This window comes from Dendropsophus ebraccatus, chromosome 4 (assembly GCF_027789765.1).
Source record: "Dendropsophus ebraccatus isolate aDenEbr1 chromosome 4, aDenEbr1.pat, whole genome shotgun sequence".
Classification (NCBI taxonomy): domain Eukaryota; kingdom Metazoa; phylum Chordata; class Amphibia; order Anura; family Hylidae; genus Dendropsophus; species Dendropsophus ebraccatus.
In genome coordinates this window covers 155,279,006-155,296,168 of record NC_091457.1, presented here as the reverse complement: position 1 = coordinate 155,296,168, position 17,163 = coordinate 155,279,006, and the positions used below count along the sequence as shown (strand labels likewise).

General features: G+C 41.8%; 1 protein-coding gene across 5 annotated transcripts in view; it reads left to right on the top strand.

Moving 5' to 3' along the window:
• The first annotated feature begins 250 nt into the window (after nucleotides 1–250).
• COL11A1 (collagen type XI alpha 1 chain) overlaps nucleotides 251–17,163 on the top strand; it is a 177,148-nt gene continuing 160,235 nt past the window's right edge. For all 5 annotated transcript variants that reach the window (XM_069967525.1, XM_069967526.1, XM_069967523.1 and 2 more), the window contains exon 1: nucleotides 251–601. In XM_069967525.1, coding sequence (XP_069823626.1) covers nucleotides 487–601 — 115 coding nt within the window. In that variant the 5' untranslated portion in view covers nucleotides 251–486. The remainder of the gene's footprint in view (nucleotides 602–17,163) is intronic.

Below are 17,163 nucleotides of genomic sequence, written 5' to 3'. Positions count from 1 at the left end.
GGAAGGAGCTGTCCCCCTCTCCCACTGAACAAATATAGCTGGAGCCCTCTATTTTTGGGAGGGTGGGAGATGGGGCTGGACCAACCTGGAGAGTCCTGTCTTTGGGGAGGGTCTTTGATTTTTGGAAGCTGAATACTATTTGCTAGCAGAGGAAGGCTGGAGAATGCCTGTAGAGCCAGCAGAGGGGTCTTAGCCCAGCCCTCTGACGGTGGGACTTTAGGAGGAGAGAGAGAGGTTTGCATTTTGATTAAAGCCCTCATACCTTCTTCAGTCTGCAGGCAGGGGACTGGGGAGGAACACATCTCAGCTGGGCAAAGGAGAAGAAAAGCCACCCCAAGCCCCCCTCCCCCTGTCAGACTTTTGGGTTTCTTCCTCCTTATGGCTGTGTAGTGATCACCTCCTGGACTTTTTGGAAGGAGCTGGTGCTGTAGATTGAATCCTGAGATTCTCTATCACCTGGGGGGCTCCCAGTATTTGGAATTGGAGATGGAGAGGTGGAACACAAGGTGGAAAACGAAAAGGAGGTGGTGGGATTCATCCCTTAGCTCCCTAATTCTCATCACTTTGACTTTCCTTTTCCAAGCTGCAGAGGTCAGAGGAGGTAAGAGAACTAAAAAAAAAAAAAAAAATCTATAGGGGGCAGATGGGCCCCCCTCCATGACATCCCCAGGAAATGTTACAGACCTGGAGAGAAAGTTCTGTGAGAATGATCTACTACTACTACAAGAGTCCATGGCCCCATGCCTGGGTGCACTCACTTTGATGCTTCATGTAGACTTCATTCATTTGCTGGGAAGGTGGGGGCACCCTCTATAGAGGGGCCAGGGAGGAGGGTGGCCATGCTGGGACACAGGTGACAGTTTCCAGATCACCATGCACAAGGGATGAGGATGCTGAGGGAGTGCAGCTCCTCCTGTCCTGAGAGGTGGGAGATAAAGGTGGTGGTGGTCCGTTAGGTGTCTATGGACAGGGCTAGAAGGGTGGATTTTTTACTCTCTCTCTCTGCAATGATCCCTCTGTGCTAGGAATTCCTCCCCCCAGGGGATGTCACATTCAGACACGTCTATGAGAGGGGTGGGACCAGACACACAGAGACCCCACCACCTTCACAGTGCAGAGCCAAGCTGGATGCAGAGAATCACACCCTCTAAGAGGAGACTTTATACACTTTAATATAGCAATCCCCATCATAGGATCCCTGGGTACCTGAGTGTCCTCTACTGCAAACTTATTTCAGGATCCAAAAGTTCATAGATAACTTTATGTTGTGGAACTACAAATACCATGATACCCACTTGGATCTCCTATAGATGACAAAGCTGGTACTTGCAGTTCAACAACTCAAAGCTGTAATATAATGTCACGTTAACTTATCCATAGTGTAGGAGGTTTTGTACAGACATCTATTGGGGATATTTTGCTACTTTATTTATTTTTATTCATTATTTATTTTTATTCATTTTTGTTTATTTATTTATTTATTTAAATTGAATACCTGGTTCTCACAATAGAAAATCAGTTACTATGTCTTAAACCATGACAGTCTTCTATATTGTATGAAGCGGCTTGTACAGTATCTGCGGTTTAATGTGTAGAATGAATATTTCTTTGCTTTATAATCTTGGCACAATGTATAAGCAGCGCGACCACTTTCCTGGTCCGATAGGGGTGAAAGCCAAGCTGTAGATCAGGCTGAAGTGCTATCTACCTCCATGAACGTTATCATTTCTATAGGACGGCGTACGGGAAGGAGGACATGTTGCATTTAGGAGGGGAGATTCTTGCATGGCCAACAAGGGCCCCACAGTGGGTGATATAATGGGGGCACTGTGCGCCTATATGCTACTTGTGGCAATGTTTGTCTTGTATGAAGCTTGTGCACACAGTACTGTAGTGTGCCTGCTGCCTGCCTTCTGCCCTCTTCTGGTCTCTCACATTCACCAAGCTCCAGGAAAGGTGAACTGAGGATTCTTTATACTCTAGAAAGGAAATAAAATCCTCTCATATGATCCTGAGCGGGATAGATTAGCAGCGGGACAAGGTCCCTGCACCTTTTTTTTTTTTTGCATATCCCCATCCGCCGCCTATATGAACTATACAGAGAATTTACTTATACACCCATAAGGCCAAAATTCCTCTCTAGTAAAATTTTTGTCCCTTTAGGCCATTTGGGGATATGTTTTAACTAGTCGTCTCAACCTATAGTTGTGGCAGAGCCGAGTTGATTATAACGTCACATTTAAAGGTTGTCGCCCAATCTGCTCTGTTATCTGCAGGTACATATTGCATTATATTGATAGATTGGATATTTCGAGGGACGTTCCATAGTTGCAGCAGCTATAGGTGCGTTTCTCCAGTTCCTAGACACAGACCTGGTAACGCCTGATTTCCTTTGTCTGCTCCTTTTCGGAATGTTCTGCGGTTTGCAGAGCAGATAATTGTATGTTCTGAATTAGTAGGACAGAGAAGATTGGAATATAGACTCTCCATCCATCCCTGTCATTTCCTACAGAAATTGCCACTTGCACATAGATCTTAACAGGGAAAAAAAAGGAGACTGAATGAGTCAAATTACATTTATTTTCTAAGTCAGGGTCAATACTTCCAGCCCGGAATTCTATGGTATTATTCACACTTGAAATCAGATCTGGAGCAGGTTAACTCTCGAGTGTCCAAGCAGGCCCAGACCACATGCAGCAGGCCCTGAAATGGATAGCAGATGTGCTTCTCATCTATTGGGAGACATTGTTACTAGAACTTTTTTTTTTCCCTGCTGTGTAAACACGAATGATACTTATTGTCCTGGAGGAATTAAAAGTAAATTGTAACTTTTTTTTTTGTAGCCTCCTAACACTCTGCCTGTGTAACTCTATCTTATAAAGGGTTACTTATAGTAAGGCCCCTTAGGATCCCAGACATGTGGAGACTAGAAGCTAATAACACCTAAAATCAGACCCTGCTAGGGGGAAGGAAAAAAAGTTTTTTTTTTTTTGTTTTTTTTTTTTTAAATCTAGTTTGGAATAGAGTAGTACAGATGTAGAAGAGCTCAGTGTGTTGCTAAGCATAAAACTTCAATGTGATATCCTCAGCTTCTTATACCAAGGATCTGTGAGAAGTGAATTGTCTGCTATGTATGGCACCGACCTATACTATAGCGTATAGGTAAACGTACTTCTTATTTAGACAAAATTTTAGCTCCAACCTATTCTGTAGCACTGTACATAAAATGTGTTTATACTGTGGCTCAAAATTTACTTTGTAATAGGTTAAGTCAGAATTACATCTTATTTACAAAGGACACAGGGTGATGTATAATCAGATTCTTATATAGCGCCAACCTATTCTGTAGCGTTGTTCACAGAATTCACAAATTGTGGCTCTTGTTTAAAAATTAACTTAAAGAGAAAGATATGATCTGTTTGCATAGCGCCAACCTATTCCATAGCGCAATGCAATAAATGCACGTATAACATGACTAATGTATAATCTGCTGTTTGCATAGCGCCAACCTATTCCGTAGCGCTGTATACAGGGTGCACACACTGTAGCTGTTGAATTAAAGTTCACATAAGAAGTGTATCATCTGCTATTTGTATAGCGCCAGCCTATTCAGTAGCGCTGTGCACAGAATGCAAACACTGTGGCCCTTGTATTAGAGCCGGTATCATCTGCTGTTTGTATAGCACCGACCTATTCCATAGCGCAGTGCAATGAATGCCCATATAACATGACTAATGTATAATCTGCTATTTGTATAGCGCCAACCTATTCCGTAGCGCTGTACACAGATGCAAACACTATGGCTCCTGTATAAGATCAGGTATCATTTGCTGTTTGTATAGCGCCAACCTATTCTGTAGCTCTGTACACAGATGCAAACACTATGGCCCTTGTGTGAACATCTCCCTCTGGATAGGTGAGGTCTAAAGATGGGCTTTTACAATGAGTCGACTTATTTCTGAGGAATGTGATTGTTTATAAATCTAAAAAGGTTCCACATTTCCTCAGCCATTGTTCCCTGAATCGCCACATTGGTTCCAGATTCGCCATCTGTATCGAAAAAGGGCAAAGTTTAGATAAACTTCATCCACCGTCCCCCACCCCCCCATCCAGTATGTTGAGTATTATTCCAGGGCTGACACTAGACCCATTAACATCAATGAGGGGGTTGGGGATTAAATAGTGTTTTGTGCTCTTAACCAGTATTTTACTTTTTCAGAGGTAAAAAAACAAAAAATGTTAAAAATGTAAAAGTGCAAAAAATTTTTTTAAAAATGTTAAAAAAGAAAAAAGAAGCGCACAATTGACACTTTGTTTGGAGGTATGAATCAAGCCCGGGCTGGAGCAGGATGATTAAATAAACTTGAGTGGGATGGGGAAAGGTTGCTGGTCGGAAAAGCAGGAATTGAGTTGAGTCCCAGGGATCAGCAGGTGAAATGGTTGGAGGAGCAGACACTCAGGGTTTGCTTAAAAAAACAGCAGGAACAGGGCCTGGCTTTCTCCTCAGCTTGTCTCCCCTTTCATGGCCGAGGGGCGTGTTTAAGGCTCCTTGCACCTCTGACTTGTAGCTGACACTGAAATATGAGTGCTATGTGGATTTTTAGAATGTCCCTTTGAGCTGAATTCTCTGTGAGATCCATTGATTCCAAGAGAGAGAGAGAGAGAGAGAGAGAGAGAGAATTCCTCATCTGTCCTACAAGGGCCACTATCTCCCAGCAGTTTTCAGACTATGGCCACTTCTTAGGTAGCATGTGTGATTTAAGGGCCTTACACGGCCATGAGAAATAGTTTGTAGCCCCCCGCCAGACGTTTCTGGAGCTGATTAGTTTGCAGTGTGTTTCACATGTGGCCAGCTGGCCCTCAGACTAAGACCCTGAGGATGAAGTCAGCTCCCTCCTCGCCCCGACGGGTCTCACACTACAAATGGGCTATTGCCAACGGTAGAGCCATTAGATGGAACACGTTTGGTGTGAAGCGCGAAACGTTTAGTCGTTGAGGGGCTTTTATGGGGGGGTTCTGGGGGGGTTTGGTTGGCAGGCACTGGCTCAGATAGGGAAATGATGACTGATGAAGGTGTAGGATTAGGAGTGGAAGGTAAGGCTGTCCAAGTAGATCATGGGGCCGACCATCCATAGTGTATAGTATGGAATAGTACATAGTGTTATATGGAAAATCCGATTCCGATGATGTCATGTAGGAGTCAGGGAAAGTTTGGCAGCTTTAATGAAACAGTCGGTCGGGCCAAATCAGATGAGGGGGTGCACAGCTAGACGGCACTATGTAGGGGTTATTACTGTACGGTATTATAGGAGAGGACAGGTGGCTTTTATGTAAGCAGGAAAGACTTGTTATAACTGAAGATTTAATACAGTGGAAATAAGGAAATTCATCGTCGTGATCCAGAAATGTCATTATACTAGGGATGATAGATGAGCTATCTATCTATCTATCTATCTATCTATCTATCTATCTGTCTATCTATCTCCTATCTATCTATCTATCTATCTATCTATCTCCTATCTATCTATCTATCTATCTGTCTGTCTGTCTGTCTATCTATCATCTATCTATCTATCTATCTATCTATCTATCTATCTCCTATCTATCTATCTATCTCCTATCTATCTATCTATCTATCTATCTATCTATCAATCTATCATCTATCTATCTCCTATCTATCTATCTCCTATCTATCTATCTATCTATCTATCTATCTATCAATCGTATATTATCTATCAATTTTCTATCTATCCATCAATTATCTATCTATCTATCTATCTATCTATCTATCTATCTATAGAACAGAATCGTGAGCAGCACTGCTGTAAACAGAAGTTTAGTAGGTGACAGCTGAAAGATCTTGACCAAAGATCAATGTAGCTAACCAAAGTTATGCCAACAGCACTCTTAAACTTCAAGAAAACATGCAATTTATTCCATCATAAACCATTGTGCAGCACAGCAAAGGCTTTCCTTTGCTGTGCTGCACAATGGTTTATGATGGAATAAATTGCACATTTTCTTGAAGCTCAGGAGTGCTGTTGGCATAACTTTGTCTATCTATCTATCTATCTATCTATCTATCTATCTATCTATCTATCTACCTCTTATCTATCTATCTATCTATCTATCTTATCTTCTATCTATCATCTATCTATCTATCTATCTATCTATCTTCTATCTATCTATCTATCTCCTATCTATCTCCTATCTATCTATCTATCTATCTATCTATCTATCTATCTATCTATCTATCTCCTATCTATCTATCTATCTATCTATCTATCTATCTATCTATTTAATGATATTGTACTTCTTTGTAGAATGGTTGAGCAAACAAAGCCAAACAATGGCAAAAATTGTGTATATTTTGCATGTTATCACCATTTATTGCATCAACTATAGGTAGATAGATAGATAGATAGATAGATAGATAGATAGATAGAAAGATAGTAAGTAGATAGATAGATAGATAGATAGATAGATAGGAGATAGATAGATAGATAGAAAGATAGTAAGTAGATAGATAGATAGATAGATAGATAGATAGATAGATAGATAGGAGATAGATAGAAAGATAGTAAGTAGATAGATAGATAGATAGATAGGAGATAGATAGATAGATAGATAGATAGATAGAAGATAGATAGATAGATAGATAGATAGATAGATAGATAGATAGATAGAAAGATAGTAAGTAGATAGATAGATAGATAGGAGATAGATAGATAGATAGATAGATAGATAGATAGATAGATAGATAGGAGATAGATAGATAGATAGATAGATAGATAGATAGGAGATAGATAGATAGATAGATAGATAGGAGATAGATAGATAGATAGATAGGAGATAGATAGATAGATAGATAGATAGATAGATAGGAGATAGATAGATAGGAGATAGATAGGTAGATATCAGTGACTTCCGCAATATCTCTTACTTAGAGCAGTATAATGGCTATACAATAGATATAGGTCAGCATTGTGTAGGCCGCTCTATCCCCGCCCGCTCACACATGCTTCCATGCAGTTATTTGCTGGCTGCATTCTATAATTATAAGCCCTGTGACCCCTGAAACACAAGAGACAAAGTAAACACATGTGGTCTAAGTCTGTCCCAAGTGAAAGAGCAAACAGACTGCTGCTAACACAGGGGAGGTGTAAAAAAGTCTTTTTCAGGAGATTTAGGATCACACTTTAGTTAGCTAATCCAAGAAACACATGGAGTGGGAATCCTGCTATTGTCCTGGGTTCCTGCACTGACCTTGTATGGAGTAGTACATGGAAATTCCTTACTATAGATTAAAAAATTCATGAAAAATACTTGGGTTCCAGGATTAGTGGCCATAATGTCAATGTTTGCTGGATGGATTGTTTCTCCTTGAGGAGACTGCCAGCTCAGATGCACAGACTTCTGGGAAATGGTATGCAAATGAGCTCTGAATACTGGGGGAGATTTATCGAACATGGTGTAAAGTAGAATTGTCTTAGTTGCCCCTAGCAACCAATCAGATTCCACCTTTCAGACTCTTTGGAAAATGAAAGGTGGAATCTGATTGGTTGCTAGGGGCAACTGGGCCAGCTCTACTTTACACCATGTTTGATAAATCTCCCCCAATGTCTCTAGCGCCATCTATAGGAAGGTCTGTATCCTTATTGAGCCTTGAAACATTGCCATGCCAGAATCTTCTCCAAGATGAAGAGACACCCATCTGTAGACACTTTAAGGTTCTTTTTATTCCATCAGTATTGAGCAGAATTGGTGAAACACTTTTGGAGGGATATTGTTTGCCCCTCGAAGACCACCATCTGGCATAGGGAGACTTACATGCATTACAGTCTTTCGGTATTTAGTATTTCCAGTCTTTATTAGCTGCTGTATGTCCTGCAGGAAGTGGTGTATTCTCTCCAGTCTGACACAGTGCTCTCTGCTGCCACCTCTGTCCATGTCTGATAATGTCCAGAGTACTAACTAATCCCCATAGAAAATCTATCCTGCTCTGGACAGTTCCTGACATGGACAGAGGTGGCAGCAGAGAGCACTGTGTTATGATAAAAATAATACACCACTTCCTGCAAAACATACAGCAGCTGGTAAGTACTGTAAGACTAGAGATTTTTAAATAGACGTAAATTACAAAACTATATAACTTTCTGCCACCATTTGACCTGATAGAATTTTTTTTTTATCAGAGTACCCCTTTAACAATTAGAATTGTTGCTATTCTTGTGAGATTGTAGTTCATGGGGAATAGCACCAACATATTGGATACTTTTTTGGAAATAGAATATATACAAATAGTCCCTGAGAACATATAGGACTCTAATGAGTAACTATGATAGGAAACTAAGGGCCCTATTCCGCCGGACGATTATCGTTCAGATTATCGTTAAATCGTTCGGTTGAAATGCAGTTAACGATTAACGACCAAACGAGGAATCATTGATCGCTTTATAAGACCTGGACCTATTCTTTTCGTTGCTCGTTCGCAAAACGTTTGCAAATCGTTCTTATTGAATAAGACGTGGTTCGGTCGTTCGCAGTAGATCCGAACGCAATAGCAAAGAAATAGCGAAGAAAATATGATCGCAAATACGATCATAAGTAACGATTATCGTTCCATGGAAATGAGTGAACGTTTTCAGGTCTTTCGCAATAGCGGTCGTTTGAGACCGTTAATTGTTAACGATTATGCGAACGATAATCGTGCGGTGGAATAGGGCCCTAATGCTGGGTTTACACGGAGCAATAATTCGCCCAATCGTACGATTAACGATTTCTAAGTAACAATTTTTCTTTTATAACGATCAGCGTTTAGATGGAACGATATATCGTACAGAAAATTCGTTTTGCGATCGTTTTGCAATCGCTTGAGCCTATCTTGCACATAGGTAAAATCAGTGAACGACTGTTTACACGGAACGATCGGCGAATTTTTTGCGAACGACGAACGACGATTTAAGAACCTGTTAAAAGATCAAAATGAATGATTTCTCGCTCGTCGTTCGATCGTTCGCCACGTTTACACGTACGATTATCGTTCGAATTCGATCGTTATCGCGAAAATTCGCCCGATAATCGCTCCGTGTAAACCCAGCATTAGTTTATGTGAGTGTATTGAAGAATTGATGGACAGTAGGCAGAGAATTCCCCGTCCCCTCCCCCTGTAATCACATTGAATCACTGGGTGGTAAGGGAAGACACATAACTCCATTAGATCCCCATCAGGGCGGCCATGTGCAGCACATATGACTCTTACAATCAGAGATGTCCTGTCTGGACTCTACTAGTGGGTGGTGGGATAATGGTGATACCAGCTGCTCTGGAGGTTGTTAGATGCCGTTTACACCCTGTCATCTGTAATAGGAGAAGATTCCTAATTGAAAACTTAAGTAGAAACTTCTTATTGTTCCATAATAAATACATTGTCGAGAAAAGCTGATTTACTGATTTGCGTCAGTGATTAGCTCTAGCCAATGTAAAAGGAGACTTTAAAGGGGTACTCCAGGAAAAATGAATAAATAAATAATATCAACTGGTTTCAGAAAGTTATATAGAATTGTAATTTACTTCTATTTAAAAATCTCAACTCTTCCCATACTTATCAACAGCTGTATGTCCTGCAGGAAATGGTGTATTCTACCCAGTCTGACACAGTGCTCTCTGCTGCCACCTCTGTCCATGTCAGGAACTGTCCAGAGCAGGAGAAGTTTTCTATGGGGATTTGCTGCTGCTCTGGACATGGACAGAGGTGGCAGCAGAGAGCACTGTGTCAGACTGGAAAGAACACACCACTTTCTGCAGGACATACGGCAGCTGATAAGTATGGGGAGACTTGAGTGTTTTTTAACAGTAGTAAATTAAAAAATATATATCACTTTCTAAAACCAGTTGATGTGAAAGAAAAAGATTTTAACTCTTTAATGTAGTGCATTAGTGACTGTACTCTTCGGCCAGGGTCTTGTATGTGTAGTGATCCGGCATGGTTGACACCCAGGCGATCAAACATATAGCATGTAGCGATGAGCGAATCTCAAGCACGCTTGGGTACGGGGATTACCGGTGGCTGCAGAAGTTAGATGCTGTCTGGAAAACACAATGGGGAAGATTTATCAAACATGGTGTAAAGTGAAACAGGCCCAGTTGCCCCTAGCAACCAATCAGATTCCACCTTTCATTTTCCAAAGAGTCTGTGAGGGATGAAAGGTGGAATCTGATTGGTTGCTAAGGACAACTGAGCCAGTTTTACTTTACACCATGTTTGAAGGTGGTTGCTAGGGGCAACTGGGCCAGTTTCACTTTACAACATGTTTGCTAAATCTCCCCCTATGGCTGTATCCATGTTTCTCAGGCCTCCCTGGGGCTGCATCCAACTTCTGCAGCCACAGGTAATGAAATGCTGCAGCCTCATCTCTAATAGCATGCAGCTTGGTGCAACCTGGCCAGATCATCTGCAGCACTAGTGCCATGTCCTGTTTGTTACTATAGGGTGCCAAATGGGGCACCAGGTGCAATGGGTCAGGCTTGTCGCACCCGTTTTGGGACATTCCCAGATCCGCAGACACATGTGAAGCTGCCATAAAGGAAACAAAGCCCAATAACCTGTTGTTTTCACTGGAATGAACTCTATTTGTAAAGACGGCCATATACACATTAGATTAATTAACGTGATAGATTTAGAGGGATTGGATGACCAGTTAATATATATTGAGGTGTCCCAGCTAGAGATGAGCAAACCGGGTTCGGGTTCGTGTCAATCCGAACCCGAACGTTCGGTATTTGATTAGCGGTGGCTGCTGAACTTGGATAAAGCTCTAAGGTTGTCTGGAAAACATGGATACAGCCAATGACTATATCCATGATTTCCACATAGCCTTAGGGCTTTATCCAAGTTCAGCAGCCACCGCTAATCAAATGCCGAAAGTTCGAGTTCGGAGAAGGAGACTGAATAGATAATAAAAAGTATGGAAGAAATTGTTAGTCAACATATGAACAGTTATGTTTCAGTGGAATATCCCTTTAAGTCATCCATAGCAAAAACCCTTTAAGTGACTGGGACATGTGTAATCCGTAATTGCCGGTTCTGTCATCTCGATTCATTCCATCTAATGCAGATATTATAGCGGTAGATGTTATCTGGTGTGCGGTTGCGGTATTGTGCATTCATGAGTGTAATCTAGTCAATGGCGACGCATTCATGAGTCCCACGTTAGGAAATGACAAGGTTGTTGTAGCAGTAGGTAAATTATAGATGCCGTCAGCTTTGATGTGTGTGGCATGCTTATGTTACGAAAGGAAACATTGACCAGATGTGCCGCTCCGCCATACGGTGCCGCCATGAATCCACCTCTTGTAGAAGAGCGCTCCACCAAAAACAGCTGCCTACCAGATAAGAGAGGCATCGCTTCTTTCTTCTATTTAGTCAAGGTCAAACAGGAGAAAGTTGCTAATACTACGAGCCCCCTTAGTCCAGTCCCTATTGGATACCCCCCAAGCTGAACCAGATGTCCTACAATCAGATAAGTCTCCCATTTCAGCAAAAGTTGAGTCTATCGGAGGCTGAAATCACGTAGCAGCAGATTCAGATGATGGTCATAGGGGCGAAATGTCATGGGAAACTGCCCAGGGAGGAGCTCCCAGCTAGAATAAGGGCAGGAAGGGAAAACTGACACTCGGAAGGTGCCAGAAGAGTGATCAAGAGGCTCTTAACCTTATCCGAATCATTACCCTCTACAAGAGGATTTCAACTCAAGAGTCAAATTGCATTATCTTTGCATTAGAGCAGGGGTAACAGTAATGGATTATAATAGGGGCGTTTTGGGCGGCAGCCAAGGGCCCTGAGCTCCTGGGGGGCCCATGACCACCCAAAAAGACTTATACTTTCAGTGGTGTACTGTCTCCTGGCTACACTTCCGCCATGATTTGCAAAAAATCACAGTTTTTTATGGCAATTTTGCACAAATCAGGACATCATGACATTATCTATCCTGTATTATGAGCGCCAGGCTAGTGCTGCCATAGTTACACATAGTTACATAGTTACACACAAGGTTTGAAATAAGGGGAACGGGGTAATCTAACAACTTAAATTAAATTAACTTTGTGTGGTCATTTTTAAATTTACTTGAATGAGATATAATATGTATTTGGTACCAATGTATACATAATAAAAATTATATATTTTTTTTATGAACTAAGCCCAGTGTTCGTTTGTATAAAGTATAGTGCTGCCATAGTTACAGTGGGGTGGGGGGGCCCAGGCTTGGTGAACAGCCCGGGGCCTATGGTAAAGTTAATCCGCCCCTGAGGGGTAGGGAACCCTTGGCTCGCCAGTTGTTGCAGAACTACAACTCCCATCATGCCTGGACAGCCAAAGCTATAGGGCAGGGGGAGGGAACCTTGGCTCGTCAGTTGTTTCAAAACTACAACTCCCATCATGCCTGGACAGCCAAAACTAAAGCTTTGGCTGTCCAGGCATGATGGGAGTTGTAGTTCTACAACAGCAGGAGAGACAAGGTTCGCTACCCCTGTCATAGACAGTGTCTGGGAGGCTAGTGGATATATCGCCTACGTAGAATCAGCACTATAACTGAGAGGAACATTGGCACAGTCACCACATCTGTTTTTTTTTTTGTTTTTTTTTTTATTCTATTAAATTCCATTGAAAATTTATTTTTTTCTAATCGACTGGTACCAAAAAGTTATACAGATTTTTCATTTACTTCTATTTAAAAATCTCCAGTCTTCCAGTGCATGCTCCTGTATACACTGCATGCTCCTATAGACAGTGCATACTCCTATAGACAGTGTATACTCCTATAGACACCTCATACTCCTATAGACAGTGTATACTCCTATAGACAGTGCATACTCCTATAGACACCTCATACTCCTATAGACACTGCATACTCCTATAGACACCTCATACTCCTATAGACAGTGCATACTCCTATAGACAGTGTATACTCCTATAGACACCGCATACTCCTATAGACAGTGCATACTCCTATAGACAGTGTATACTCCTATAGACAGTGCATGCTCCTATAGACACGGCATGCTCCTATAGACACCTCATACTCCTATAGACACCTCATACTCCTATAGACAGTGTATACTCCTATAGACAGTGCATACTCCTATAGACAGTGCATACTCCTATAGACAGTGTATACTCCTATAGACACTGCATACTCCTATAAACACTGCATGCTCCTATAGACACCTCATAGTCCTATAGACACCTCATACTCCTATACACAGTGTATACTCCTATAGACAGTGCATGCTCCTATAGACAGTGCATACTCCTATAGACAGTGCATGCTCCTATAGACAGTGTATACTCCAATAGACACCTCATACTCCTATAGACAGTGTATACTCCTATAGACAATGCATACTCCTATAGACAGTGTATACTCCTATACACAGTGTATACTCCTATAGACAGTGCATACTCCTATAGACACCTCATACTCCTATAGACACTGCATGCTCCTATACACAGTGTATACTCCTATAGACAGTGCATACTCCTATAGACAGTGCATACTCCTATAGACAGTGCATACTCCTATAGACAGTGCATACTCCTATAGACACACTGCATACTCCTATAGACAGTGTATACTCCTATAGACACCTCATACTCCTATAGACAGTGCATACTCCTATAGACAGTGCATACTCCTATAGACACTGCATACTCCTATAGACACCTCATACTCCTATAGACAGTGTATACTCCTATACACAGTGTATACTCCTATAGACAGTGCCACGTGGCTCTCACTATCAGTATTAGCACCATTACTGAGAAGAAGACGGTCACAGTCACCAAATCTGGAGTCAGAATTTCTTGGAAAGTCGGTCAGAGGATAAAGGGCAGGAACAGCAGGGATCATTTCTGTCTCCCTAACAGAGTCTTTTTATGAAGAACAAATGGGAGGACTACGAAAAAACAAAAACCCAAAAAAAAAAACTCCCTTTACTCGGGGCAGGTCAGGCTCTTAGCCAGCAGTTTATTAGCAGGAACAGAGGAAAAGGGGATTTCTGTATCTGCCAAAACTACAGGACAGTTGGCAGTTGTGCACCTAGTCCCCAGGCCTGGCATTCATGGTGCGGATCAGGAGGTTGTTGCAAATGGTGCAAGTGCAGAATCAAATCAATAGAAAATAACTAGGATATTGATACGGTTATAGACAGTATTAAAGGATTTATCAAGTGAATATCTTTTTTCTTTTAAATCAAATGGTTTCAGAAAGTTATTTAGACTTGTATTTTACTTCTATGTAAAAATCTTACGTCTACCCATACTTATCAGCTGCTGTATGTTCTGCTGAAAATGTTGTTTTATTTTCAGTCTACACTCTTTGCTGCCACCTCTGTCCGAGACAGGAACTGTCCAGAGCAGGAGAGGTTTTCTATGGGGATTTGCTACTGCTCTGGACAGTTAGTTCCTGACATGGACAGAGGGGGCAGCAGAGAGCTCTGTGTCAGAAAGGAAAGAATACACCACTTCCTGCAGGACATACGGCAGCTGATAAGTATTGGTAGACTGGAGATTTTTAAATAGAAGTAAATTACAAACCATTTGAAAGAATAAGATTTTCGCTGGACAACCCCTTTAATATCTTGCTTTGGGTATACATTGGAGCCTGACCCCCTGCTGGCAGACTCTGCTAACCCCTTTAAAGGGGTTATCCAGCGCTACAAAAACATGGCCACTATTCCCCTACTGTTGTCTCCAGATTGGGTGGGGTTACAAACTCAGTTCCACTAAAGTAAATGGAGCTTAATTGCAAACTGCACCTGACCTGGAGACAAGAGAGGGGGAAAAGTGGCCATGTGTTTGTAGCGCTGGATAATCCCTTTAAGGCTAAAGGGAAAATCCCAGTGTATAAAGTCATGTGACATCATATACAAACGTATCCAAACAACCTATTACGACAACGACAATTCTGTCATGCTAATATGTTGATACTTTTTGCAAATCTTAGTTACTAATAAAAATACAGAGAAATTGATATGTCTAGCAATGTGTCTATCAGTTATACAGTGTTTAAGGTGTTTCTATATACCTTAAGATGTTGTGGAGGTTATACAGAAGGTAAACGCAGTCGGGGATCTCCTTTTGTTAGTGGGTAGGAAGGGTGTATAGCTGCTAATGCTTTAAAGATTTCATTTAATGGGGTTATCCAGGGGTTCTAAGAGAAACATGGCCGCTTTCTTCCTGAAACAGCCCCCCCTGGTTTCCTTAGTTTGGGCGTGGGGGTTTTGCAGCTAAGGTTTAGTGAAGTAAATGGAGCTGAATTTGTAATACCACACACAACCTGAGGACAGGGATGGCGCTGTTTCTGCAGGAAAGTGGCTGTGCATTTGCTAGTCCTGGATAAGCCTTGTAATACTACATGTTAGTGGTGCACAGCAGTATCTATCTATCTATCTATAAGTCAGGATTGCACAGGGTCTTACTTTCAGGACCTCGTTTTACATCTAGATCAGTGTTTCTCACCTCCAGTCCTCATGGCCACCAACAGGTCATGTTTGGAGGATTCCCTTAGTATTTCACAGGTGAGAAGAACTGATGCAGAGAATAGGGGGCTGGTTGTACATTTGTTGTGGTTCTTTTATTCATTGTCTTTGGCAGCAGATAAAGATGCTAAAATTGCAGCTTAGTTTTGTTAAAGTGAATAGAGTCAGTCTGTAATACCACACACAACCAAGAGTGGCACTGTGTTGTTGTTTTTTTGTTTTTTTTGGGAAGAAAGCAGCTATGTGTGTGAATACATTCTTAGGGCATGGTGTGTGTGTGTGTGTGTATCCATCCATAGAACATATTGTGTGTGCATCCACCTCTCCAGGACATGCCGTGTGTGTATCCGCCCCAAGGACATGGTGTGTGTGTGTTTATCCACCTCCCTAGGACATGCTGTGTATATATCTACCCCTAGGACATGATGTGTGTGTGTGTGTGTAGGACATGATGTGTGTGTAAGTATCCACCCCCAGTACAGGCTGTGTGTATATTTGTCCTTAGGACATGGTGTGTGTGTGTATAAGTATCCACTCCTAGGACATGCTGTGTGTATAGCCGCCTCTAGGACAAGGCAAAATCAGTCACATGGCCAGACGGCACCAATAAGCACTGCATCGTCCATGCAGCCATTAAATGCATTGTTATCGGCCTTGTACACGGCCCGACCATCGGCTGAATTAATGTTCCTAGGATAATCGGAGTAAAAAAGCCTTTAGACCAGATACAAGGGGAGTAGAGATGAGCGAACCTGGAGCATGCTAGAGTCCATCTGAACCCGAACGTTCGGCATTTGATTAGTGGTGGCTGCTGAACTTGGATAAAGCCCTAAGGTTGTCTGGAAAACATGGATACAGCCAATGACTATATCCATGTTTTCCACATAGCCTTAGGGCTTTATCCAACTTCAGCAGCCACCGCTAATCAAATGCCGAAAGTTCGGGTTCGGATCGACTCCAGCATGCTCCAGGTTCGCTCATCTCTAAAGGGGAGGAAACTATCTCCATGCGGTTATATCTACATCTATGCACTGGGTATCTGGAGATTCAGGTTCAGTAAGAGCAATCAGAGGTCTTCATAATGATAAAGAACTAAAAAAAACTGAAGGCGCTTATTGTTCATCTGTCAGCGAGAGTGATGTGACCATAATAACCAGAGAGTACATGTGCCATATACTGTAGCTTAGACTTCTTTTCTGTACGGCGGTTCCTGGAATAGTCCTAGCTGTAACCCATACAATGAAGCATGTCTTGTAGCTAGACAGTAACCAGTGTGGTCCGACTTGACAGACATCGACCATAAGATCACGGTTCATAGTAAAATAGTTACTTAAGGAAAAGTAACGTCTTCATTGTGCGCATAAATCACAGACAAAGAGCCGGCAATAAGACGCACACATGGGAGAGACTTTATGCTTCCAATTATTCTGCACATTTCTTCTCCATTTGTCAAGTACAATTTATTAAGACATGTGGCATGTTAGAGCAGCAGATTGGGCTCGGAAAGTATCTGTCTTATTTCCCTTCCAGGCATAGCAGTCACCAATAAAGAGAGGATCTCCTCCAGATATGTGGAGAATCTATACCATAAGAATATTTATTCTGGCTGAACATCTGCAGTAG